The following is a 27,182-nucleotide window of genomic DNA, read 5'->3' on the forward strand; positions in this document are numbered from 1 at the left end:
TCCCTCCCTTCCCTAGGTGTAGATTTGTTAGGCAGATGCTAAGGGAGAAGTAGAGGGGATGTGAGGTCTGAAGCACTGCCCTGATCCCTCCCAGTAGGTTCTCCTAGACCTGGGACTAACTTATTTAATTGTTTTTCCTCTCTTGGATCTGGTTTTTTGACTTTTACACATGATTAAGCCTCACACAGTCCCCTTTTGCCTTCCAAACTCCTGTCAAGGCCCAAGTTGCTAGTTGCTGTCGCCAGAATGGAGGACACCCTTATCTCTGGTCATTCTCCGCATTCCAGACCTCTGGCTTCTCCAGTTTCTCGCAGACACCATGCTGCTTCCCCTCCCCTCTTATCTGGACACAGGCTCTGCTGCCTGTTTGGGACGCAGTATTTTCCTTCTCTCCCCCGAGTTCTTATTCATGCTTTGGGCTTCTGTTTAGATAGCACTGCTCTGGAAGTTTCCCGTGACTCTCCCTCTAATACCTAGTCTGGTGCGGTTCTTCCCTGCTGAGTTCCATGGCGCCTGGACTGTTCTCACATTGGCACTGACTTTTCTGGAATGGACTGTAATACCTACCTCACCCACCAGGCTGTAAATGCCCTGGAGGCAAAGCTACGCCCAAGGCCTGGCACCAGGTCTGGCATGTGATAAATAAATTTGTACTCTGTTTAACGCTGACTGCATCATATGGACTGAGGCTGCCAGAGGCGGCTGGACATTCTTCCCAGAAGTCCTGGACAAAGCTGTTTAATCTATACCGTGCTGCCCAATATAGTAGTTGCTAGCCATGTTAATTAAAAAAAAGTATAATGAATTAAATTATTATTTTTTTGAGACACTGTCTTACTCTGTTGCCCAGGCTGGAGTACAGTGGCACTATCTCGGCTCACTGCAACCTCCGCCTCCCGGGTTCAGACAATTCTCTTGCCTCAGCCACCTGAGTAGCCGGGATTACAGGCACGCGCCACCACGCCTGGCTAAGTTTTGTATTTTTAGTAGAGACGGGGCTAATTTCCAAAGGGCCCACAGTGCACAACATACTGTGCATATACACAGGAGGTGCTCAGAAACTGCATTGTTGTTCCTCACTAAACTTTTTTTTTTTTGAGACAGAGTCCTGCTCTGTTGCCCAGGCTGGAGTGCAGTGTCATGATCTTGGCTCACTACAAACTCCACCTCCTGGGTTCAAGAGATTCTTGTGCCCCAGCCTCCTGGGTAGCTGGGACTATAGGTGCTCGCTGCCACCACGCCTGGCTCATTTTTGTATTTTTAGTAGAAATGGGGTTTCAGGCTGGTCTCCAACTCCTGACCTCAAGTGATCCACCTGCCTCAGCCTCTCAGAGTGCTGGGATTGTAGGCGTGAGCCACTGCACCTGGCCTGATTAAAATGAAATAAACTAAAAACTCTTTTCCTCAGTCACACCAGCCAGTTTCAAGTGCTCCGTAGCCACGCATGGCTGGTGGCCGCCGCCCTGCACTGTGCAGAGCACAGAACATTCCCACCATGGCAGGAAGCTCTTTTGGGTGGCGCTGCTCTAGCATGTCTTGTAAAGGTGCTGCTTTAGGGGTCTGTGTGTTGGGTGCAGTCCTTCGTTGGTGTGTCTGTCCAGGTCTGGTAGGTGTTTGCACATCCCTTCGTAAGCCTGAACTGTGTTTCCTTGGTTTCCCCTGGCTGCAGGATGCTCGTCAGAAGTTCCGCTCTGTTCTGGTTGAAGCGACAGTGAAACTGGATGAACTGGTGAAGAAAATTGGCAAAGCCGTGGAAGACTCCAAGCCCTACTGGGAGGCACGGAAGGTGGCGAGGCAGGTAAGACAGCCCCATAGATGTCTCCCCTACCTCGAGCCTCCTACCCTTCAGTGTTGAGGCTGCCTTTGACTCTGTATCTCCTGCTGAAGGTTAGAAGCTTGAGTCCTATGTGTCTTATCTGTAGTGATTGCCCCCCCCTTCACTGTCCCAATCTGCGTCATTCCAGTGCTTGACACTATGAATAGGGTGTGAGTGCCAGCACTCGGATGACCCTGCAAGTGGGTGCTGCCTGAGTTGGTGCTAGGTGCGCTGATGGGGACGTGTCCGGAGCGTGTTCCTCCTCCGCTCCTAATGCCAGCCTGTCAGGCAGCAGTAGGAAGATTCGCTTCCTCCCTCGCTTCGCCTCACTGTCTTCGGTGTGTTTAGCCTTCTGCTTCTCTTGAAACATTGGTTCTTCTTCTTCTTCTTTTTTTTTTTTTTATCCTTTTTAAGATTCAGCCGGTGGGTTGTTACACACTCCTTAGTGGATTCTGGCATCCACAGCCATCGTCCTGTTGAAACTTTGGTTCTTTGTCCTGAGAGCTCACATAAGAAAGGGTGAACCTGAGACTGGAAAGAGAGTGGTGGAGGGGCTGTGATCCTGCGACTGCGGGGCTGCGTGGACATGGTTCTGGTTTCGGAGCTGGTCTTCCTTTGGCTGCTGTGTGACGCGATATGCTGCTTGTGTCACCTGCAGCCTCTGATAGCCAGGCCCTGTGAACGGGGAAGGTAAAGAGCCCCCAACAGTTACTGGCACCTGCTGTGAGCCAGGCCCTGGGCTTCGGCTGTTCTCCTTCCTCAGCCCATTCGGGCTTCCCGGTCAGGTGTCTCTAAAGCGAATCACCAACCCCGTGATGCCTCTTGAGATGAGAGCTCAGATTTCCCAAGAAGATCTAAGTTGATCCATAGTTCACTAGCAAATGACCCAGTGCTGTCCCCGTGGTGTGTTTATGACACGGTGGAAGATGCTGCCTTCAAAAGTGTCCACTTGTTAGATGTTTAGTGAGGCCCCATGCAGTGGCTCATGCCTGAAATCCCAGCACTCTGGGAGGCCCATCACTTGGTGGGCAGATCACTTGAGGTCAGGAGTTTGAGACTAGCCTGGCCAACATGATGAAACCCCATCTCTTCTAAAAATACAAAAATTAACCGGGTGTGGTGGTGGGTGCCTGTGACCCCAGCTACACTGGAGGCAGAGGCATGAGAATTGCTTGAACCTGGGAGATGGAAGTTGCGGTGAGCTGAGATCGTGCCCCTGCACTCCAGCCTGGGCAACAGAGTACAGCGATGTAAAAAAAAAAAAAAAAAAAATTAGTGAGAAATAACAATAAAAATTTTCTGAGCACCTACTGTGTATGTGCACAGGATGTTTTGTACTGTGGGGGAGATATCAGTAGGATGGACCTTTTGGAAATAAAGTCCCAGAAATCTAGGAACATATTAAGATAGACCCATAGAGAATGAGGGCCAGGACTTAACCATTCCTCTTCTTGTTCCTATCTCCATGCACCTCTCAAATTTCCCTTCAAGGAATCCTTTTTCTGCTTTGGGAGTTCTTTTTTGTTTTTGTTTGGTTTTTGAGGTGAAGATTCGCTCTTGTTGCCTAGGCTGGAGTGCAGTGGTGCGATCTCTGCTCACTGCAACCTCTGCCTCCCAGGTTCAAGTGAAGCGGTTCTCCTGCCTCAGTCTCCTAAGTAGTTACAGGCATGTGCCACCACACCTGGCTAATTTTCTAATTTTAGTAGAGACGGGGTTGCTCCATGTTGGTCAGGCTGGTCTCGAACTCCTGACCTCAGGTGATCTGCCCACCTCGGCCTCCCAAAGTGCTGGGATTAAGGTGTGAGCCACCACGCCGAGACCTGCTTTGGGAGTTGTACCAGGATCCTCTCTGTGTGTTTGGGTTTTGTGCTCTCAACCCCAGGCTGAAGTTTCTGGTGGGACCTTGCTAGATATATGTTGCCTTTATTTCTGGACAGAGTGGCTGCCTGGAGCCCTTCTTCCTTCCCTGGCCTGGTGCACTGGGCTGTATGCTTCAGAGTTCTGATTGCTCCTAGGTTTGCACAAGCCCTGAGCAGCAGCCACTCCCTCCCTTTCTCCACCTCCAGCCGTGCCCTGCCCAGGCCTCTAGAGTTCCCGGGAAAAGAAACCCTGCTCCAAAATGTACTTTCCAATTTCCACAGATTCCAGAACCCTGAGGCATTCCCCCTCCCAAGTGTCCATGTCCTACCAATCTTTGAGAGGCCCCCCCAAGTTGAGGACTGTAGACCAGGGTTGTATCATTCTTGACCCGAAACAGAAGTATGGAGGATTCAGGTTAGGTTTGAGGAGAAACTTCTGAGCATCTAATTCAAGCATTGGATAAATACCAAGGAGTTCAGAAAGCCTCCTTTCCTGAAGGTCTTTAACGCTGGGACTTCTGGTTCTGTGCTGCCGTTTAGCCCACACTTATCTAGTCAAAGCAGCCCATGTGCCCATACTGCAGAAGGATTGAAGGATGGTTTGTAAAGCATCCCCTTAGAGTCGTGGCAGTGGCTTCTCTACCTGAAGTTTTCCTGGCCTGGTCCCTGAGCTCAGGTTTTGGGGCAGAGATGACCCTCGTGGGCTTTGTGTCAGGATTTCTCGAGGCTGGTCCTCTGATTCAGGTCGCTCCCTTGGCTGGGCCGTTGTCACACGTGCTCCTACCTCAGGTCTTTGGACTTGCCGTTCCCTCTGTTTTTATTTTTATTTTTTTTGAGGCAGAGTTTTGCTCTTGTTGCCCCGGCTGGAGTGCAGTGTTGTGATCTTGGCTCACTACACCTTCCGCCTCCTGGGTTCAAACAATTCTTCTACCTCAGCCTCCAGAGTAGCTTGGGTTACAGGTGTAACACCACCACACCCAGCTAATTTTTGTATTAGTGGAGATGGGGTTTTACCATGTTGGTCAGGCTGGTCTTGAACTCCTGACCTCAGGTGATATACCTGCTTCGGCCTCCCAAAGTGCTTGGATTACAGGCGTGAGCCACCTTGCCTGGCCCCGTTCCCTCTGTTTGTTGGTGTCCTCACCCTGCTTATTCATGGCCCGATTCCTCATCTCCTTCAGGTTTCTGCTCAAATGTCCCTTTATTCATGAGGCCTTCTCAGGCTAACATTTAAAATGGTAACTCCCACATCCCTGCCAGCCCCAGCCCCCATTCCTTGCTTTCCTTTTTCCCTGATGTACTTCTCCCCATCTGACCTGTGGTAGTTTACTTGTTTACAGTAAGTGAAGCTTCACAAGGACAGGGAGTTTTGTCCATTTGGCTCCTTGCCGGGTCTGCAGTGCCAGCATGCAGAAGGTACTCAAATACTGTATAAATCAATAAATGAACAAACTAGTGAAAGGTGTTGGGGAGCCGCCAACAGACAGGTTCCTCCGCTGCCCTCCCTTGAAGTCACGAGCTTTCACCCTCCGTTGCCCCTTTACTCACAGCCTCTTTCCCACCTGGTAGCTAGGTGAGCAGATGGAGAGCGACATGACTGGCAAATCCAGCTCCATCTGGGTTGGGTTCATTCAAATCCCATGTGACGGGTGGGTCCCCAGCTGGCTGTGACACATCCTGGAGCGGATTTCACACCACTCCCTGCTCTTCTGTACCCTAGATCTTTGATGGGAAAAGATGTAGCAGGGAGCTGGCTGGGAGGCTCCTAGGCTGTTGGGAAGCAGTGGATGCTGGCTCCTCTCCTCCTCATCCCTTCTCTTGGCCAGCGGGGACAATAGGACAATTACTGAGTCCCTTGGGCAAGCAAGCCACTGAGTCATCAGATCGAATCAGATGATGCCCAGGTCCTGAGGTTGACTGAGTCACTCTTAATGGGCAGAGCCCAAGAGGAAAGGTTGAGAGCATCCTGCCTGGCTTTATGCCTGCAAGTCCTCCCCGTAATCTCCTTTCTTCTTGCAGGTGGCAGGAAGAAGCAGGGTAGAAAAGGTTAGATTCCTAACCTAACTCCTATCGCACACCCCCAAGGGACTTTCTTGGTCAGTAGCAAAGGAACTGGAAAGATATTCAAAGGCTGGGGCTGGGCACGGATGTCACATTTCATCTACGTGGAGGGCAGGTTGCTCAGGTCCGATGGATGAGCTTGTTTGTGTGCGAATGTTCCTCTCACCTTCCTGATGGTGAGGGGGGCCATGTCCACCTCCAGCTGCTGCCAAGTGGGGCTTCCTGTTTTCTTCCTCTGTTTTTATCCCCACCCCCTTCCTTTTTATATTCACAAACCTCTCTGGCTGCGTGCAGCAGGGAATGGTGCCTGAGAGACTCCTTCGGATAGTGGTTCCTTCCAGTTCAAGTCAGGAGACCCTGCATCCTCAGGGTCCCCTGCATCCTCATTTGTGAAATGCTGGCAGTCAGGGAACAGCCCTGGCTATCTCAGGAGGTTGGGCTTAGGATTTAAGTGAGATGATGCGTTTGACAGTGGAATTCCAGCGTGAGCTTAGGTTTTGGCTTCATTAAAAAATGAGAATTTATTATAGAAAATTGAGAAAATAGAAGAAAAGAAGTCCCAGTACCTTCTCTTACTATTTGATGTATATCCCATATTTTTTTTTTAAAAGAAATCATGATAATTACATGGTAGTCATGTATCAATGCATTTTCTACCTTTGATGGCTGTATTATGTGGGAGAAAGTCCTTATTTTTAGGAAATAACAGCTATAAAAGTGTTGGAGGGGGTGATGGAGCATCAGGTCCTCACTCAAATTGTTGAGAGCAAAAAGTTCTTTGTATGGTACTTTTTCTTAACTTTATGAATATTTTGAAATAAAAGCACGTATGCTATTTGGAGAAAAACAAAGTACTGTAGTGGTGGTTTTGTATGTGTGGAATATCCATGTCTGTCTGTCCAACATTTCAGTTGAGGGTACTTAAAAGGGGAAAAACCTCCTACACTTGATTTTCTCTGAAGAGTTTACAAAGATTTGTAATTTCAGCCTGGGTAACTTAGTGAGATCTTGTCTCTACCTGAAATAAAAAATGTAAAATTATCTGGAGGTAGTGGTATGTGCCTGTGGCCCCAGCCCCCAGGAGGCTGAAGCAGGAGGATTGCTTGAGCCCAGGAGTTCAAGGCTGCAGTGAGCCATGATGTCTCTGTTGTACTCCAGCCTGAGTGACAGAGCAAGACGCTGACTCAAAAAATAAAAAACAAAAAACAAAACAAAAAACCAAAAAAAAAAAAAAAAACAAAAAAAAAAAAAAAAAAAAAAAAAAAAAAAAAAAAAAACCAAAAAAAAAAAAAAAACGATAAAAAAAATAAGTAATTGTTGGGTTGGTAGAAATCATATAGGTTCATTAAAAATTTGCATCGATTGGCTGGATGCAGTGGCTCAGGCCTGTAATCCCAGCACTTTGGGTGGCCGAGGTGGGTGGATCACAAGGTCAAGAGATTGAGACTATCCCGGCCAACATGGTGAAACCCCATCTTTACTGAAATACAAAAATTACCTGGGTGTGGTGGTGCGTGCCAGTAGTCCCAGCTACTCAGGAGTCTGAGGCAGAAGAATTGCTTGAACCCAGGAGGCGGAGGTTGCAGTGAGCTGATTCGCGCCACTGCACTCCAGCCTGGCGCCTGGTGACAGAGCGAGACTCTGTCTCAAAAAANCATCGATTTTATTTTTCCTGATGTGAACTCATTTTTCAACCAATGAGTCAGATCCAATTCTGTGATCTTGAAAACCAAGTCCAAATGCTGCCAAGCGGAGGTAGAACATGACATGTATTTTCTGTGCCACATTGGGGGCAGGGCGCTGGCTTTGCTTTGAGAGTTTTTGTCCTTGAGCCCAAGCTTGTTTTTAAGCCTGCTTTGACATATCTGCCAGCCCATCTGGCCTTCAGCATATGAGGCGGGAGCAGTCTGATGGGGGCGGAGCCTGTGTGACTCAGGGATGCTGAAAGCAGGGTGTATCTTGCTTACCTGGCTCCCCCGGGGTGCTGACTGGTTTAACAGTGGCTTTGTACCTGTCATTTTATCACTGTCAGTCCCAACCCTTATTTTTTTTCTTCTTTAAGAAAATTCTGTTAAAGTACATACAACACAAAATGTACCATTTTTACCATTCTCTTTTTTCTTTTTTGCCTCTCCCTCATTTTAACTGTTCTTAAAAATGGCATGAAGACATGCACATTGACTTGCTGTGCAACTCTCGCCACCGTCCATCTCCAGAACCCCTTCATCTTCCCAGACTGTAACTCTCTACCCATCAAATGCTAACTCCCCATTCCTCCCCTCCCCCAGGCTCAGGCCTCTGTTGTATATTTCTATGAAATTGATTACCCTAGGTACCTCATATAAGTATTGAGGAATCATACAGTATTTGTCTTTTCGTTACTGGCTTATTTCACTTAGAGCAATGTCCATGTTATAGCATGTGTCAGAATCTTCTTTCACTGAATGTGTATACCAATATTATTTATCCATTCATCCATGAACATGGGGCAACCCTTGTTATTTTTGAGTGGTTGGAATGTGTCAGAAGAGAGCAGAGCACTTTGCAAACTTGATGGGCAGCGTAAATGCAGAAGAGTGGGAGTTAGTGTTGAAAGTTGCCTGTTTTGTGTTTATGGGACCTTATAAGGCCATGTCTTACATATAACCACCTTTAGAAAAGGAGATGAATGGGAAACATTTGAAACTAGTAGAGTAACTCGTAGGCTTGACTCTTAAAAGCTGTGGGACCTTTGGCAGGTTACCTAATCTCTGTGCCTCAATTTTTTTAAAAAAATTCATAAAATGGGGTTGACTGGGTGAGGGGTCTGAGGCCTGTAATCCCAGCACTTTAGGAGGGCAAGACGAGAGGACTGCTTGAAGCCAGGAGTTCGAGGCCAGCCTAGGCAACATAGTGAGATACCGTCTCTTAAAAAAAGTAGCCAAGCATGGTGGTGCATACCTGTGGCCCAGCTACTCAGGAGGCAGAGGCAGGAGGATCGCTGAAATCCAGGAGTTCCAGAGTGCAGTGAGCCATGATTGTGCCACTGCATTCCAGCCTCGAGAACAGGGTGAGACCCTGGCTCTGAAAAAAAGTAAAAAGTTGTATATCAGTTAGCTTTCACTGTGAAACAAACCACCCTAAAACTTAGTGGCTTAAAACCGTTATTTAGCTCATGGTTTTGTGGGCCGGTTTTTCTGATCTTGAGCTTTGAGCTGATCTCACACATGTACAGTCAGTTGGTGGATTAGCTGGGGGCTGGCTGATCATGGGCTTATCTTTCAATCGGTTGGTGGTCAGCTAGGGTAGCGGGGTGACTAGGCCACATGTATCTTTCATCCCACAAGCTAGTCTGGTCTTTTTCATACAGTGTTGGGATTCCGGGAACAAAAAGGGTGAGCCCTTTTCAAGCCTCTGCTTGTTTTATGTTTATTAACATCTTAGGGGCTAAAGTTAATAAACTTTAGTTTATTAACTTTAAAGTTAAAACTAAAGTTAATAAACTTTAGCCCCTAAGATGTTAATAAACATAAAACATGGGGCCAGTCCAAAGTCAAGAGTTGGGAAAGATAAACTCTATCTGCAGAATATTCTAGCTACTTTTGGAGTTTATTCCAGTGATTGAGTTAGTATATGTAAAGCGTTTGGACCAAAGAATTTTAAGATTATCCCAGATGTATTTTTCTATTAAATGTTGAGTGTCTGTGGTGAATCTGCTGCCTTGTAATAAAAAAAAAAAATCACCACAAATAACCTATGGGCAGAAGAGGAAACAGGCCTCTCCTGGCTGGGAGGGGGCTGTGGAAGACATAGAGACGGTGCCAGGTAGAAGAGTGAGTCCAGCTAGGTTGAGAACATGGTTATTTGTGAGGACGGAATGTGCCAGAGGATGGCAAATGATGAGGAAGGAGTAGCTGACTCACCTTCTCGCTGATCAAAAGCGCTCGATGCCCAAAGGGATAGTGTGGCATGGACCTTGAATGGGTGAAGAATCTTGTTTCTAATGAAATGAAATGGGTCAAGCTCATCAATTAATATTCTGAACTATTATGTTAATTCTACAGGAACAGAGTATTATACTGGTCCTTTGTTGGGAAATTCTAGGCATCGATTTTGTTTGTAGAAAATCTTCCATGGCCGGGAGTGGTGGCTCATGCCTGTAATCCAGGCACTTTGGGAGGCAGAGGTGGGAGGATTGCTTGAGCCCAGGAGTTCAAGACCACCTTGGGAAACATGATGAGACACCATTTCTTAAAAAAAAAAAAAAATGCCAGACCTGGTGGCACTGGCTTGTGGTCCCAGCTACTTGGGAGGCTGAGGTGGAAGGATTGTGTGGGCCTGAGAAGTCAAGGCTGCATGCAGCTGTGATTGCACCTCTGCATGCCAGTCTCAGTGAAAGAGTGAGACCCTGTCTCAAAAAAAATAAAAGGAAAACCATTTCATAAGTGGAGAATGAGAGGCTGATGTTCTGCAAAGGCGGGATATAAGCTCAAGGATATGTCAAATGTAGATTATTACTTTATATGCCTGTGTGGGTATTTAAAAAAATTTATTTTCTTTTCTTCAATAACTATTGACTGTGTGCCTACTACATGTCAGGTATTGTTCTAGCCACTTCTTGGCCTCAAGCATCGAACACAGATCCTGTCCTTATGGAGCTAACATTTGCCTCTTGGCAGTCTTATAAAAGGGTGTGATGGAATGGACTGCTTTGTTACTGACCTGGAGGGGTGTGTGTGTGTGTGTGTGTGTGTGTCTGTCTTCTCCGTTTGAGATATGGAGTGAGACTATGGGAGGATTACAGTGGGCTAGGGGATTGGCAGAGAAAAGCATCTCCCCTTTGTCTGTGCTGGCCATTGTGGAGTATACAATTGTTCTGTATCCTCCAGGAGCTCCATCTACATGCAGAAGCAAGGTGATGTTATGGCAGAGGTAAATACAAACAGTTCTCATTAGCTGTGGTAGTCATATTCTATAAAGTTGCTATAAACACTGAATTAGCAGGTACTGAGGCTGTGCTCCTAGGGGAGATAGAGGGTTAGGTTCCTGAGAGCCTTTGGTCACAACATTTTTGTCAGGTGATCAATACATAACCTTGTTGAATGTGTGTTTCTGTTTAGACACAAGATAAGTATGTTAATAAACATACCTATTTAGTAAGTTTCTTACAATCAATTATATGCAATATTTCTTGATAGTAAAACACTAGCTGTGAAGGGCTGAATGTTCTCCCGATTCTAGGTGATGTGACTATAAACTTGTTTGGCTCTTAGCCTCACAATGATGCTGGCCACTCTGCTTTTTTAATCTGTCATGACCTCTCAGGATTGGTGCCAGATGGAATCTACAAATCCAGCCGCATTTCCATCTTTTCCATAGCTTCATCATGCACAACGGATGTTACTTTAGCACTTACTAGAGTGAACTCATGTTCAGATTGGCAAATTTCCTCTTCCTTTTTCTGCATGTGTCGTTTTGTTGACTCATTAACACTGAACTCACAGCCAACAGCGGTATAACTTCTGCCTGAAAGAAGCTCATCCAACACAAGAATTTCTCCATAAGGCACATCACAGCCGCCTTGTATTTAGGAGCACTAGAAAGGACTTAATTGCTCTACTTGGAGGCCAATTTATAGAGAAAAATTATCGGCATAAGCCACAAAACTGTGAAACACACGGCACTAAAAGGACCGTGGAAAGGACACTTGTTTACAGTATGAGAGTCGAAACAAGAAGGCAGAGAGGGTTCTTGTTGGACCTCAGCTAGAAATATGTGTATCAGGTGGCTCATTTTCTCACCGCTCTGTACATGTCGATGAATGGCCCCCAAAACGCTGTGAGTGTTGACTTTGGGGTTACGAATAAAGCTTAGTAAGTAGGTAAATTCAGAGATGTGGAAGCTGTGAATAATGAGGACTGACTGTATTTGCCAAGAGCCACATGGAGAGGCTCATTTGTTAGTGCACTGAACCATGTGGCTCTGTGTAGATGGCAAAGGGAAGAAGCCAGGGAGTGTGTCACTGTGTGTGTGTGTGTGTGTGTGTGTGTGTGTGTGTGTGTGTGCGCGCGCGCGCGCGTGCGTGCATGCGCGCGCACACGGGGGGATGCTGCCCATCAGGAAGGCTTGATGGGAAAGACACACTGTGCACCCTCCCGAAGCACAAGACGGAGGCTGGGTAGTAAGGACAGAAGAGCAGAGATCTGAGGGGAGGGGTAGTGTGGATATGAACTTGGGTAAGGAAGCCAGAGCCTTGGAAAGAGAGGCATAGGGGAACTAAAGGACCAGGCAGGAAAGGAACAGTGTGGGCAGCTAAGAATGCCATAAGCCTCGGCCTGGCCTTCAGACTTGGTTGAGAAGCTGCAAAGTAGTCATCATGGGCTCTTGAGTTGGGGGCTTGGTTGTATTCGCCCAGCTTGTTTTCTTTTCTTTTCTGTTTTTTTTTTTTTTTTGAGATGGAGACTTGCTCTATCACCCAGGCTGGAATGCAGTGGCGTGATCTCTGCTCACTGCAACCTGCACCCCCCAGGTTCAAGCGATTCTTCTGCCTCAGCCTCCCGAGTAGCTGGGACTAAAGGTGATATCCTTACATTAATAGCGGCTCCATGTTTTGAGCTGTAATGATGTATTAGGTGCCACACACTGCTTTGTGCGGGGCTGTCATTGTCTCCCTTGTGGCCTTACAGTAGGAATGAAGAAACTAGTCTTGGAGCCCAAAGACTGTTATCTGGGCCTTTATATAAACCTTTCTGGTGTTGTGACCTAATCTAAGAGAATGTGAAGGGAGACTATAACAGACTTGGTTGTTAATTCTCTATCCAGAAGATCTTGTAGGGAACTCCAAGGTTTTAATCTGCATAGCCAATAGGAAGTTGATAGAGAGTGGGAATCTGGCTTTGGGAGAAGGTGGTGAGTTCACACTTCATAATGTTAAAGTTGAAGGGATCGGGTATCTGGGGAGAATTGCCATTGGCTAGAATGCAGGGAAACTGGGAGTCAGTGGGGTGGAGGTGACAGTTCACTGAATGGAAGGAAGGAAGGAAGGAAGGAGGGAAGATGGAAGGGGAGGAGGAAGAAGAGTAATTTCAGCACTCTTTGTGTACCAGGCACTTTCTAAATGTTTTACATGCATGAGGGGGAGTTATGTGAACACACACACACACACACACACACACACACACACACACGGACTTTTGCAGAAGAAGAAACTGGGGCTTAGAGGTTGTGTTCTCTTAAGGGGCTATCCATAGCCCTGATTTGTTCAGGCGCTGCTAGGGGCCTGGATCTGGGCTCATAGGTCTTTTATGTACATTATCTCATTTAATCCTTAGAGGAAGATTGCAAGGTGATATTTTCTTTGTTTTTGAGACGGAGTCTCACTCTGTCACCAGGCTGGAGTATAGTGGTGTGAACTCGGCTCACTGAAACCTCTACCTCCCAGGTTCAAGCGATTCTTCTGCCTCAGCCTCCCGAGTAGCTGGGACTACAGGCACACACCACCACTCCCAGCTAATTTTTGTATTTTTAGTAGAGACAGGTTTCACCATGTTGACCAGGATGGTTTTGATCTCCTGACCTTGTGATCCACCCGCCTCGGCCTCCCAAAGTGCTGGGATTATAGGCATGAGCCACAGCGCCCAGCCTGTTTTCTTTTCTTTTCTGTTCTTTTCTGAGATGGAGGCTTGCAGTGGCATGATCTCTGCTCACTGCAGCCTGCACCTCCCAGATTCAAGCGATTCTTCTGCCTCAGCCTCACGAGTAGCTGGGACTAAAGGTGTGTGCCACCACACCAGGCTAATTTTTGTGTTTTTAGTAGAGATGGAGTTTTGCTACATTGGCCAGGCTGGTCTCGAACTCCTGACCTCAGATGATCCGTCTGCCTTGGCCTCCCAAAGTGCTGGGATTACACGTGTGAGCCACTGTGCCTGGCCTGCAAGGTTGTATTTCATCCTACTGAGGGGGAGTAACCGCTGAGGCTTGGGGATGTTAAGATCACAGACCTTGTGAGGACAGGAGTGAAGGTTTAAACCCAGGTCTACCTGGTTCTGGCTGCTGCCTGGTGCCTGGCAAATCGTAGGCATTTATGACTGCAAACCTGAAAGACATTCTGGCACATCTGAGGAGAATGGGCCAGAGATAAGTGACTTTTAGGACTAAAGGAAGGTTTTGAGCTCATCGGTGTGGGTATTTCCCTATGTGCCCCTGACTTTTCTGGGCTGGGGTAACTGAGAGGCTCTTATCTGGAGTCCTTGGGAACTTTCCCCTCCTGGGGCCCTGTTCCAGCCCTCCTAGGACTTTAGTGCGGCTTTGTCATGCCTCCCTTCGTCCCAGTCACTTTCATTTCTGCAGAGCCATTTGCCTGCCTGGGGCAGGTCTTGCCACGGGACTTTGGGTGAAGAGGTCTGGCTTGGTGACGTTCATCCCTGTGGCCCTGGTCACAGTCCCCCTTGGTGGCCACAGGCCAGTTCCTGGGAACTGCGTCATTCCTGCTGCCCAAAGTAAGGGCACGTAGTGGAATGACGGGGCATCTGTCTCAATTTCTAGTTCCTCAAGATTTATGGCAAGAACTAAGCATGGACTCTTAACTCTCCCTCGCCGGGAAGATCGCATCCTGCCTTACAGTCTTGGCTGAAGATTCTGGGAAAGAAGCAGCTGCACTTTGGAAGCCTGGAATCTCGAATTAGGATGGGGTCAGGAGGGAGACGAGCGGCAGCGTGTGACCCAGGTCAAAGGCTCCTGACATGGAGAGGTCGGTTTTGGGGCTTCCGCCAGAAGGGCTGTACCTCCTGCTTGGCTGACTCTGCCTCCGGTGTCAGGGCTGGGGCTGGAGCAGGGAGAGCATTGCTCATCTTGGGGTTTTCTTTTCTGATGGTGCCGTGGGCCACTTGCATTGAACCCTGTTCTGTCTGTCAGGTGGCAGGAAGCCCACGTGGGCGATCGGTTGCAGGCAGGTCTTCGCCAGGAAGCACTGGGCCGGAAGAGCTGCCGTCCATCACCCTCTCAGTTGGGAGGTTTGTCATGGGCAGTTCCCTTTGCCTTGTCGTCTTTGCTAGTCACAGAGGTGTGGCTGGGCCCCAGTGGGTGCTGCTGGGCAGGCAGTGTGCTTTCTGAGGCTAACTGGTGTGGTTTGTCCCCACAGCATAGTGGTTAGAGGGGAAACAGGGTGTGGAGTTTGTTCCCTGTCTGAAACCATGATGCTCTTTAGATGTTTCCTTCCTTCTTCTCATCTGCACTCTGTTTTCAGTAAAATTACTGCATTGACAACGGATGGCCCCTTCCCCTCTGTAAACCACAGGCATTCCCTGGGAAGAGTGGTAGAGTGACTAAGTTTTCAGGTAAAGGAAATCAGACCATATTTCTGCTACTAGTTTCATCAACACAGGCTGGCCTTTTTCCGTTGCCTGGCAACGAGGTTTGGACCCCGGCCAGATGGCTGTGCACTCTTGGTGTACCTTCTGTTTCTCTCCTGACTTGGGGGATGCCCCTGCTTTCCTTCCTTTCTTTTCTACTTTTTCCTCAACCCTCCCAGTTGTGACTTCATATTCTCTTCCTTCTATGAAAATCTGCCTGAAGAATCTGATGAAATTATTCATGCTCAGAAGTAAATGACTGATAAGACTTAGAGGTTTATGGTCTCTGGGCCTTCAAGTGGTTCTGACTTACAGACATCCCCATAGCTTGGAATGCCCTGCTTCCAATCTGGGGGGACTGCATATTCCCATCTCAGGGTTCATCATGCTGCAGGAACCTCTCCACATGTGAGAGACAGAGCTACACGCATTCCACCAAGTGGGAAATGTTTAGAAGTCCAGGCTATAGGTGGAGCTTTCGTTTCTACACAGTGGGATGTCCTTGTGGAGTTTGAGCCAAAAGTAAGATTGGCAGATAGAATACAGGAATACAGGACATCCAGTTAAATTTCAGATCTTTTTTTTTTTTTTCAGTATAAATTTGCCCCATGCCATATTTGAGACATAAGCTAAAAAAAATTGTTTACCTGAAATTCAGATTTAACTGGAAGGCCTATATTTGTATTTGCTAAATCTGGCAGCACTACAAAAAGGGAATTTGTAGTGTTGATCAGTCAGAGGGAGAAAGTAGTTTTGGGGTCAGCTGCCCTATCTTGGGGTTCCTGAATTCACAGCATATGGAGCTGTGGCGGGATCCTGGCTCCTACTTTGTCATTCCTTAGCCTGTAGCCTTGAGTGGGCACAAGTGATCACAGACAGTAGAGTTTAGTTATCCTAAAAGCACGCGAATGCTCACGCTGCTGTTCTAGCTATTCCTAAGCCTGGTGTTTCTAGGAAGAATTTGAGTTTCTGAGATAAGGGGCTGGGTCTAAGATTTTATTTCTGTCCCCTCAACCCTCACTAGCTTGGTTGCTGAGAGCTGGTCAGATCCTGGTAGAATTCCGAAGGGCATCATGGGAGGCCACATCAACTGGGTCTGTTCTGAAGAATCTTCTGGAATGTGGGTTCCTCAGTTGTGTCTTCCCCTGTCTTCTCCAGCCACTTCCTGTTTCTGCCTCCCACCAGTTCTCGCCCCTTCTTCATTCTTGATGGCCTTTATTAGTTTGATATTTATTAGTTTCTTCCATGTAAAACTTTCATGGGCATGGGGGAGTTTACCTTCTCGCAGAGGATGGAGCACCTGTCTGCTTCAGGCAACAATGGGCTCCATTTAGGAAGCCTCACTTCGTAGCTTTCATTTTGAGGAAGTGGATTATTTTTAGTTTTATTTATTTTTTTTGAGCTGGAGTCTCACTCTGTCGCCCAGGCTGGAGTGCGGGGGTGCCATCTTGGCTCACTGCAACCTCTACCTCCCAGGTTCAAGCGATTCTCCTGCCTCAGCCTCTGAAGTAGCTGGGATTACAGGCACATGCCACTACACCCGGCTATTTTTTGTGTTTTTAGTAGAGATGGGGTTTCCATGTTGGCCAGGCTGGTCTTGAACTCCTGACCTCAAGTTATCCACCGTCTTGGCCTCCCAAAGTGCTGGGATTACAGGCATGAACCACCGTGCCTGGCCTGAGGAAGTGGCTTAAATGGAAGCAGGAAAAATATGCCCTGTGCTCACCAATTCCCTGTCGGCCCCAAGTGTATGCCCCAGCCCTTTGTCAAAGCACCATATTCCAGAGTAAGTGCTTGGTGTTATTTCTAAAATCAGTGGCATATCAAAATCTTCTGAGGTTTTCTCATTCTTTAAGTCTCTTGATCTCAGGGTAAGGCCAGCTTAGTGAAGGTTCTCCTTATATAGAGAAGGCGGGTCCGTTTTCACACTGACCTGGGTACTCAGCAAAGGTGGTAGAAGGTATCTGCAGTGGGTCCTATATTGAAAGCAGCTGTTGGAAGGTTGGAAGGAAATTATGAGGTATAAGGCGCTGTGTTAGTTTATGTAGGCTCCTTTTCTACCTAGCCCCATATCAATACCCAAGGCCATAGGAAAATATATGGACTAAGGTATGTGGCCTGAAATTCTGAAATCTACATTGCCTTGTGCACAAAATAATAGCTGTATCATCTGTCAATTAGGAATTATGTTTGATTGTAAGCCACAGAACTCAAAAACATGGCCTAAACACACAAGGATTCCATCTCTCAACTAACAGAAGACCTAAATCAGGCAGTCCAGAATTAGTGCTGTGACTTCATGGTCATCTGAAACCTGGTGTCCTGTTTGCTGCTTACATCCTAGTATTTGAGTCCAATTTTCCGTGTCACTTTGTGGTTGAAGATGGCTCCAGGAACTCCAGCCATCACGTCTGCATTTCAGGACAGAAGGAGGAAGAGGAAGGAATATATGTCCCTTGAATTTTAAAGAGTCTTCTTGGGAGTCCCAGACAACACAGTTTCCATTCATTGCTAGACCTTGATCAGATAGTCACAGGTAGCTGCAAGGGAGGCTTGGCTTGGAGTCTTTTAGCTAGCCAGGCAAGGTAGTTTTAAGGATGAAGCGGGGAATGGATATTGGGAGGCAGCTAACAGACTGCCATGTTGGTACTGTAGTTTGTCTTCTAAAAAGGTAGTGAATTAGAAGAAGTTAAAGGTGGGCATATGTTACCCACAGAGCAGGCATAAGACTCTTTTAAGCAGGTAGATACAGTAAGCACCTGTGTATCTTTCTGCTACATCACTTCCCTCTTATGTTGTATGGAAAACCTCCCTTCCCATTCTACATTGTGTTGGAGATTTACAAGGAAATGCTACCTTCTAATAAAGTGTGTGTTTTGTAAAGTCACAGAATCCATTCATACGTACTTCAACAAATACTAAGTGACTCATTTCTCATTGTCACTTTTTTGTTGCAATCCCTCATGTCTTACCCAGAGCATTGAAATAGCATTTTTTTTTTTTTTTTTTGAGACAGGGTCTCACTCTGTCACTCAGGCTAGAGTGCAGAGGGCTATGATCCTGGTTCATTGCACCCTCTACCTTCCAGGCTCCAACAATCCTCCCACCTCACCTTACAGGTGCACACCACTATTCCTGGCTGATTTTTGTATTTTTAGTAGGGAAGGGGTTTCACCATGCTGCGCAGGCTCGTCTCTGAAGCAATGCACTTGCCTCAATCTCCCAAAGTGCTGCCACTGCCCTGGGCCTGAGATAGCCTTTCAACTGGTCTTCCTGCCTCCTGAACCTCCATCTCTCCCTACTGCCTCCCAGCTGAATTATCTTGCCAGAGTCAGTTCTGCTGTTATTCCTGCTAAAAACTTTAGTACATATGATGATTAATTTTATGTGTCCACTTGACGGGGCCACAGTGTCCAGATATGTGGTCAGATATAATTCTGGGTGTTTCTGTGAGAGTGTTTTTGGATGACATTAACATTTAAATCAGTGGACTTTGAGTAAAGCCGATTTCCCTCCCCAGTGTGGGTGGTCCTCATCTAGTCAGTTAAAGGTCTAAATAGAGCAAAAGAGGGACATCCCACAAGCAAGAGGGAGTTCAGCAGCAGACAGCCTTCGGTCTTGAACTGAAATATCAGTTCTTTGCTGGGTCTCCAGCCTACTTGGAGACTTTGAACTCTGCAGATTTTGAACTTGCCAGCCTCCATAATTGCATGAGCCAATTCCTTATAGTAAATGTTTCTCTGTATAAACACCCTATTAGTTCTGCTTCTTGGGAGAACCCTGGCGAATACAGAACGTTTTCTCTGTCTCCAGCGTCAAGCCCAAATCTGACCACAGCGCATGAGGTTTTTCCCGGCCTTGGCCCCTCTTGTCTTTCGGCATCTGCACTTCTCTGTGCTGAGGTTCAGTGTGTGTGCGCATCACTACTTATAATAGCGGGGTACCTTGTGGTGTTCTAGTCATGATTTCTGAGGACAGCAGGGAATATTTTGCATCATTGCATAATCTGTTCTTTTGCTGTGACTTTGTTCTTCCCAGACTGACTAGCTCTGTGATGTTCAAAATAGCAGCCATTAGCCACACATAGCTGCTTAAATGTAAATTAACTAAAATTAAACCAGAAATTTATTTATTCACTCTGGCTGGCCACATTTCAAGTGCTCGATAGCCACACGTGGAGGCTGGCTACTATTTCGGGATAGTAGATAAAGAACATTTCCATTACTGCAGAAAGCTCTGTTGGACAGCACTGCTTAGCTTTTACCCTTTGCTGGATTAAAATGAAGGCACAAGTCAGTGTAGCTTCTATGAACCCTTCCTGTAGCCCCACGCCCTCAGCTTTTTCTCAGCTCTGCTTCTTTGAGGATTTGAACATTGTGGATGTCATCCTGTCAAAACAGACATGTGCATGGGTGCATAAATTATAACTTCAAGGTATATATCACATCCGCTTAAATATTCCTGTCATGTGGGGTAATACCCACAGGCTAATGCTACATAGTGCTTGCCTATATGACACTCTACTGCTTACTGTGTGCTTGTTCTCAGCACTTAAAACGTATTAACTCACTTATTCCTCGTGGCAAGTCCATGAGCTAGGTTCTGTTATTATCTGTGTTTTGCAGGTGAGGAAACTGAGGCACAGAGAAGTAAGAAAGTGCTCAGGGTCACACAGCTAGTGAGCCTAGAAGCCTGAATCTTGATCTGTGATCCTAGCCTGTAAACCATGGGTTAAGATGCCTGCCCTGGAATAGTGATCTTGAGGGCAGAAACTGCGTCTTATCTTTTCTGCATCTTCCTGTTGTGTGGTGCAAAGTAAAGGTGGAAAATGAGCACTTGCTATAAAGAGGAATGTTTGCAGCCTGGCATGGCGGCTCATGCCTGTAATCTCAGCACTTTAGGAAGCGGAGGCAGGTAGATCGCTTGAGCCTAGGAGTTTTCAAGACTAGCCTGGGCAACATGGCAAAGCCCCACCTATATAAAAAATTAACTGGGCTTGGTGGTGTGCTCCTGTAGTCCCAGCTACCAGGGAGGCTAAGGTGGGAGGATCTCTGGAGCCCAGGAGGTTGAGGCTGCACTGAGCCATGATTGTGTCACTGCACTCCAGCCTGGGTGACAGAGTGAGAGCCTGTCTCAAAAACGAAACAAATAAATAAAGGAATGTTTGGAATTGATAGAATTACAAAGGCTTAAGGTGTAGTCATCTCAGCCCTGAGACATTTGGATTCCTCTGTGTGGATATATTATCCTTTTTCATTCCTAGTTCCATTGGCTGCAGCTTATTTCCAGCCATTTAGAGCTGGGAGGAGGCCCCTGAGTTCCTCAGACCTGCTTTGCTTGGCAATACCAGGTGGAAAGGAGATTTGCCAGGATCCTGGGCTCACTTGGAGAGCCCCTGCCATACCAGCTTGGGCCAATCCTGGCTCCCCAGGTGGGGGCGGAGCTGCTGCCCTGGTCTCGTCACAAGGCCCTTACCATCCTTTCCACAGATCCCTGGGTGGCCTGAAATGGTGTGGCCTCCAGCAGCCAGAGGGGCCCCTGGCTATGTGTGCCCTTGTGCCCGATGCTATTTCTGACCGCCTGCTCTGGCCAGGGCCCCCTGGCTGCAGCCATGCTGAGCGTCTTTGCACTTGCTTGATAACAGATCCCTCAGATTTTTTATATGCTGTGCTCACCAGAAAGGTATGTTGTGTTAACTCCTGTTTATATTAAGCCCTCATTTTCATCTGTGTCCCGCTGACCTTGAATTCCTTTGCAGATCTTCTTGAAGGTGGTAGTTAAAATTAAGCCAAGTTATGCTGATCCAGGAGCACGGTTAGGTTGGAGGTGGGGGTTTGACGTTTCAGTGAACCAGTCACTCCTTTGGCTGTGCTTAAGTGTACCGGGCAACAAACAGTGCTGAATGACCCAGGGAAGGCGGAAACCTGGAGGAGGGGGGAAGAGGAGAGCCAGTGTTCCCGGCTACTGGAGGGCTTGGCGTAGCACCTGTTTCTAAGTGCAGCTTAGTGTTGGGAACTCACAGTGCTTTCCGAGAGTCTGCAATCCTATTGAGAAGACCAAGTGAATAGTCAAATAATTCATGAGATGTGTTCCTGATATCATAGTGTTGGGCAGTTTTCAAAGTATTTTTTCATATACACTATTTTATAATGTGGCAAACTGAGGAAACAAGTACAGAAACTTGGTCCTGTGAAGTCAGAGAGGGTAAATTTTTTCCCAGGCTTGAGTTTCCTGAAGCTCCATTGGGATCTGGGTTATATATCGCCCAGCTTGGAAGAGGTGAGGTCGAGTGGAGGGGAATGAGTTAGATCTTGAGAGAATGGCATTCACATGACGCGACTTAGGGTATATAGTTTGATTACTCAGGTGAGTTTTTACATCACCCTAAATGGCCATTTTCAAGGATAAACACGTCAGATAGACGTGTCTAATTGCGGGAGTCACAGGAGAAAAAATCACAAATGCATTCATAATGATTGATCATAAGGGAGTTGTTTGTGGGTGATCATTTCTACCATAAACATTTGCAGTGTACCAGCCACTATGCTAGATTTTGGGAATTAAAAAAATCAGTAACACAGTTTTGGCTCTCATAAGACTTTCCAGGACACAAGGAGCAATGCTGCTGTGATGAGATCATAGAAATTCTATGCACTATGCATAGAGGAGAGGTCTGTGGGTTACCAGACTTTTTTGCTGTAGCATCTTAACTGCAAGGGTCCTGGGTCTGGGGGACTGACCAGGCATTCGGTCATCATCCAGTGTGTGCTGGTGTCCTGGGTTTGAGTTGTCCTATCCTCTCCCTTCACATACCTTTCATGGGTGTCTCCCAGGCTTATAGGCCAAGAGTAGAAAGATCTGGGCTTCCAGATTGCAGAGTGAGTTGGTGTTAACTGAAGTTACTTTGTCTAGAGTGGGTGTGTCCTCTGCCTCTGTTAAATGGCATCCCTTGGGACTGAAGCCAAGCAGTTGTGTGAGGTACTGGCTGGCAAAAGCCCAGTCGTGGCCATTATGGAAAAGCTCTCCAGTTAAGAGGTTCCTTTTGTAGATCCCAGCTGGCAGGGAAGGGGCCATTGACAGATAACTCCCTTTCATCATTTATTTTGAGTATTTTTGTCTGAGGCACGAGGAATGTTAATGACTTTGAACTCATTTATTTCAAGTGTGTTGGAAAGCAGTTTCCAAATAGAGATGAGCAGAGCCCAGGATTAGCTTGTGAAAGTTTGGCATGTGGCACCTCCAACCAAGTGGGCAGGTAGTGAGAAAACTTTAAAAATAATCCAGGTAAGAACCCATGCTGGATATATCTGCAGTGGTTTCTGTAGAGCCCGTTTGTTCCTTGGTACAGAACTAGGGGGTAAGGCGGGGTTGAACAGAGATTGCCAGGCCTTTGGATGCCCTATAGAGAGACAGCTCGGCAAAGTGGGTGTGCACATGGCGAAATGGAGAGAGTATAAACGATGGGTTCTCATCAGAAGCTACCATCTAGAGAGTCAGTCTTGTAAGCTTCAGTGAAGCTTGCTTAAGCACGGCCAAAGGAGCAGCTGGTTCACTGAAACGTCAAGCTTACAAGATAATACACCAGTGGAGCGGGGCTGGGCAGGGGCGAGGGCGGGGGTGGGGGCGGGATGATAATATAGGGCCCTGCTTTGGTGCTTTTTCTCTCCAGGTGATCAGAATCAAAGGCCTGGGTATGGGTCCTGTCTCCTTCCTTTCTAGCCCCATGACCTTGGACCAGTGCCTTAACCAGTTTCTTTGGGTGTAAAATGGGTCTGACAATACCTCTAGCAGGGCTGTTAGACTCCATGGGTTCATACCTGGCACACAGTGGGGATTTCATAGCACCCCTGTCCTGGCTCCTTTTATCCTCCCTGCATCAGGGCAGTAGAGGTAGAGTGTGGGAAGGGACGGCCTTATCCAGGGGCCTGCGTTTGGTTTCGGCTCTCCTTGAAAGTGGATCTGTCCTGGTGTGGTGCTTTGTAATTTTAAGCGGGCATGTTTTGTTGTTTTTCTGTCTCTGCCAGGGACAGAGAAAGAGCAAGAGCTTTAAATCATCGCAGAAGTGATTGAGATTAGAGATGAGAACTTTTGAACAACTGGAGTGGTTTGGCCACTAACCGGCTATTGGGGCATTGCTGGGTGCCGTCATTTCCTACACATCTTAGAAGACTGTGTGTGGGTAGGGTGGGCTTGGAGGGACCATGAGCAGCTCAGTCTTGTAAACCTGTCTCTTGTTTGGGTAACATTTTATTTATTTGTTTGTTTGTTTGATGGAATTTCACTCTTGTTGCCGAGGCTGGAGTGCAGTGACGCAGTCTCAGCTCATCGCAACCTCTGTCTCCAGGCTCAAGTGATTCTCCTGTGTCGGCCTCCGGAGTAGCTGGGATGACAGGCATGCTCCACCATGGCCAGCTAATTTTGTATTTTTAGTAGAGACGGGTTTCACCATGTTGGTCAGGCTGGCCTCGAACTCCTGACCTTAGGTAATCTGCCCACCTCGGCCTCCCAAAGTGCCGGGATTACAGGCAGGAGCTGCTGTGGCTGGCCTGTGTTAACATTTTGACTTTTTAACCTCCCCTCATTGCCAGCCAATCTTAGATATTTCTTTTTCTTTTTTTGAGGCAGGGTCTTGCTCTGTTGTTCAGGCTGTAGCGCGGTGGTGCAGTTTTGGCTCACTGCAACCTCCCTCTCCTGGGTTCAAGGGATTGTGGTGCCTCAGTCACCTGAGTAGCTGGGACTACAGGCACGCGCCACCACACTCAGCTAATTTTTGTACTTTTAGTACAGATGGGGTTTCGCCATATTGGCCAGGCTGGTCTCGAACTTCTGGCCTCATGTGATCCACCAGCCTCAGCCTCCCAAAGTACTGAGATTACAGGGGTGAGTCACTGTACCTGGCCTTGTTTTAGTTTTATTTGTTTACTTATTTATTTGACATGTTGCCTTTAATGAGGATAACCACTGACAAATATTTTGGGTTTTCCCTATTTTTTTTTAGTAAACATTTTCTTGAGTTTTGTGATTATGTGGAAGGTAAAGAGCAAAAGTGATTATCATAACTGATGAGCCAACACCTTCAAAAAATATTTCTTTATGACTTTTTATTATGGAATTTCTACAAAAGTAGAATCATCAGTGGACCACACATGCCCATCACCAGCGTCAACAACTGTGAACCTCCTGCCAATCAGGTTTCATCCACCCTCCCTTCTAGTTTTTTCCTTGATTACTTTAAAGCTGTCAGAGATTTATCACTGCACACCTGAATATTTAGATATTTACCTCTTAACAGATAAGAACCTTTAAAAGTTCACATTTTTTCATCTAACAAAATTAGTTTTTAAATATCATCTAATATCCAGTCCTTTTTCAGATTTCCCCAGCTATTTAAAAAAGGTGTTCTAGTGATTGGTTGAAAACATTTGACTGGAAATAGTGGATATTTTTTGACTTGATAAATAGTGTGGACCTCCCCTTTTCCCTCAGATTATGCTGTTGCTCCACTCAGTGACATAATTTCGAGTTTAAAGAAAGAACTGTGTGGTAGATAAATAGCAAAGCAACCGCTGATTAAGAAATGTATTGAGAAGCAATTTTGTAAACTTTTTTATCACGGAAAATTTGCAAACTTGCACAGCAGCAAAGAACATAGCCAAAGCAAAACAGCTCATGGTTAACTAGCCTGCTGGCTCCCAATTTGCATATGTTGTTAAAGCCAGATATTGCATTACAGAACTCTCCTTATGGGTCCCTGCTGTAATTACGTATTTTCAGTACCGAAACAGCCTTCCTTGGAGTTAGCAGAGGCCCTGGCGTTCGAATCTGAAAAGTTAGTGACTTGTTCAAGGTTGCTGACCCGAGACAATGGTTATTGTTGGTGCCAGGGATTTACTCTGGTCTTCCTGGTTCTCATGACGCAGACCACGGCCTCAGAGTGGCCCAATTGTCCTGGTCAAATCAATGCCAGTTTTGTGCAAGGCATAAAAATGTGTTTCTTTTTTTGGTGGGGGGCGGTGGGGAACCATGTTTCATTCTTGTCGCCCAGGCTGGAATGCAGTGGCGCGATCTTGGCTCACTGCAACCTCTGCCTCCTGGGTTCAAGCAATTCTCCCACCTCAGCCTCCTGAGTTGCTGGGATTATAGGCCTGCGCCACCATGCCTGGCTAATTTTTGTATTTTTAGTAGAAACAGGTTTCACCATGTTGACCAGGCTGGCCTTGACCTCCTGACCTCAGGTGATCTACCCTCCTCAGCCTCCCAAGGTGCTGGGATTCAGGTGTGAGCCACCGCCAGGCCCAGCCTAAAATGTTTCTTTTGTTGACATTATGGGGTGTTGAGATTGGAGAGATACAGGGGGCTTGTTTTTCCACATGGTGCGGGTGTAACCATCTCTGGGGAGCAGGCACTGAAGAGTTTGTGTTCTGTTCACAAGCCCCAGGCAGTGGAGAGTGGTCTCGGGGAGGGAGCAACTGGCCACCTGGTTCTTCCACTGGAGAGGAAGAAGAGACGTAGGAGTCCGGATCAGAGCTCTGCCAAGTGCTCTGACAGCCCAGCTGTAGCTTACAGGAGGGTTTTGTATACACCTACCTCTCCACCTATGCTCCACCCTTCTGATTGGAAACCAGCAGCTACTCATTAACTGCAAAGGATTGTCATGAGGCATAATTGCGGAGCACGTGGACTCTCAGAGCATGCAGTATTCCAGTTCTCCGCGGCATAAAGCCTTGCTCTTCACCCCCTCATAGCGTCAGGCAATGACCAGGTTTGTAGCCTAAGTCTGTATCGTGTGTCCCAGTGGAAGATGAAATGGCTTCCCGGATTGTGGGGTGTGTGTGTGTGTGTGTGTGTGTGTGTGTGTGTGTGTGTGTGTATCTAGGAGACACTGGGGTTTCGTGGGTCCTAGGAATGATGGTGTAGGTGGGGGACAAAGGCAGAGATGGAAGATAAATGTGAGTGGACAGGCAGGGAGGAAGGCATAGCCCTGCCGAGCTCAGGGAGACCCATGGCAGCAGAGGAGCATTCTGCGTTAGCACATATTTGAAGAATTAAGAGATGGCTCAGATTGTACATGGTAACTTTTGGGACTGAAAAAAATGTTCCGTATCTTTGACAGATTTTTAGATTTTTGTTTTGTTTTGTTTTTGAGATAGAGTTTCATTTTTGTCATGTAGGCTGGAGTGTAATGGTGCAATCATGGCTCACTGCAACTTCCACCTCCCATGTTCAAGTGACTCTCTTGCTTCAGCCTCCTGAGTAGCTGGGATTACAGGCGCCCACCATCATGCCCAGCTAATTTTTGTATTTTTAGTAGAGATGGGGTTTTGCCATGTTGGCCAAGCTGGTCTTGAACTCTTGACCTCAGGTGATCCGCCTGCCTTGGCCTCCCAAAGTGTTAGGATTACAGGTGTAAGCGTTGTGTGTGTGTTTTGAGGACAGAGAGAGTGCAAGAGTGTGATGTTGGGGATGGGTGTGTGGCTGGCAGGGAAGGCAGCCTGGACTGGGGTTGGTAGAATACCTAAGCTCGATGCTTTGAGCAGGCCAATTTACTTGTTAGGCTCTTACATTTTCTCCTAGAAAATAAAAAAATTGGTCAACGTATCTCCATGTCCCTGAGCACAAAGACCGTGCTATTTAGTTCTGTGGGCTAGGAGTCTGGGTTGGGTGGTGGTACCCTGGGGTGTTGTTGGGGGGTTTTGACCTTGGGGCACTGCTCTCTGTCCCCGGCTTGGGCCCCTGCCTCATGCCTGGCCCGTGGTCCTCTAGCCGGTGGCACACTGCTAGAGCATGAAGGTGAGAGTGGAGGAGGACAGGGAGGAATGTGGGCGCACCCTCCTGGCTAAGGCTGGCAGGAAGAGCCTGGCTTCTGTGGTGTTGCTGCAGCAACAGGAAGGATTTGATTTAGGATGCTTGGTTCCCGCAGGCCTGCTGTGTGCAACTGGCAGGCCCTGTAAGCTGCTTATAATTGTGAAAGAATGGAAGTGTAGGGAGGGAGACATCAGCCGGCTGACTAGCCTAGGCATGCTGACTCAGGCTAAGTAATGCCCTGTGAAAACACAAGACCCGAGACCCTCCTCCTGCCAGTGTTTTTTTTTTTTTTTTTTTTTTTTTTTTTTTTTT

The 27,182-nt window shown here is 47.2% G+C and overlaps 1 protein-coding gene across 3 annotated transcripts in view; it reads left to right on the top strand.

The window, feature by feature from the left end:
* Positions 1-27,182, top strand: part of SH3BP5 (SH3 domain binding protein 5) — a 78,068-nt gene that overhangs the window by 28,930 nt on the left and 21,956 nt on the right. For 2 of the 3 annotated variants that reach the window (XM_037731935.1, XM_017510146.2), the window contains exon 3: positions 1,670-1,798. Coding sequence is in view for 1 of the 3 variants with exons in the window: in XM_017510146.2 (XP_017365635.1) it covers positions 1,670-1,798 (129 nt within the window). In the remaining 2 variants the exon portion in view is untranslated. Of the gene's footprint in view, positions 1-1,669; positions 1,799-22,330; positions 22,350-27,182 lie in introns of those variants that run through there. The other variant, XM_037731936.1, reaches the window with a different exon arrangement.

This window comes from Cebus imitator, unplaced genomic scaffold (assembly GCF_001604975.1).
Source record: "Cebus imitator isolate Cc_AM_T3 unplaced genomic scaffold, Cebus_imitator-1.0 Scaffold432, whole genome shotgun sequence".
In the NCBI taxonomy this organism is placed as follows: domain Eukaryota; kingdom Metazoa; phylum Chordata; class Mammalia; order Primates; family Cebidae; genus Cebus; species Cebus imitator.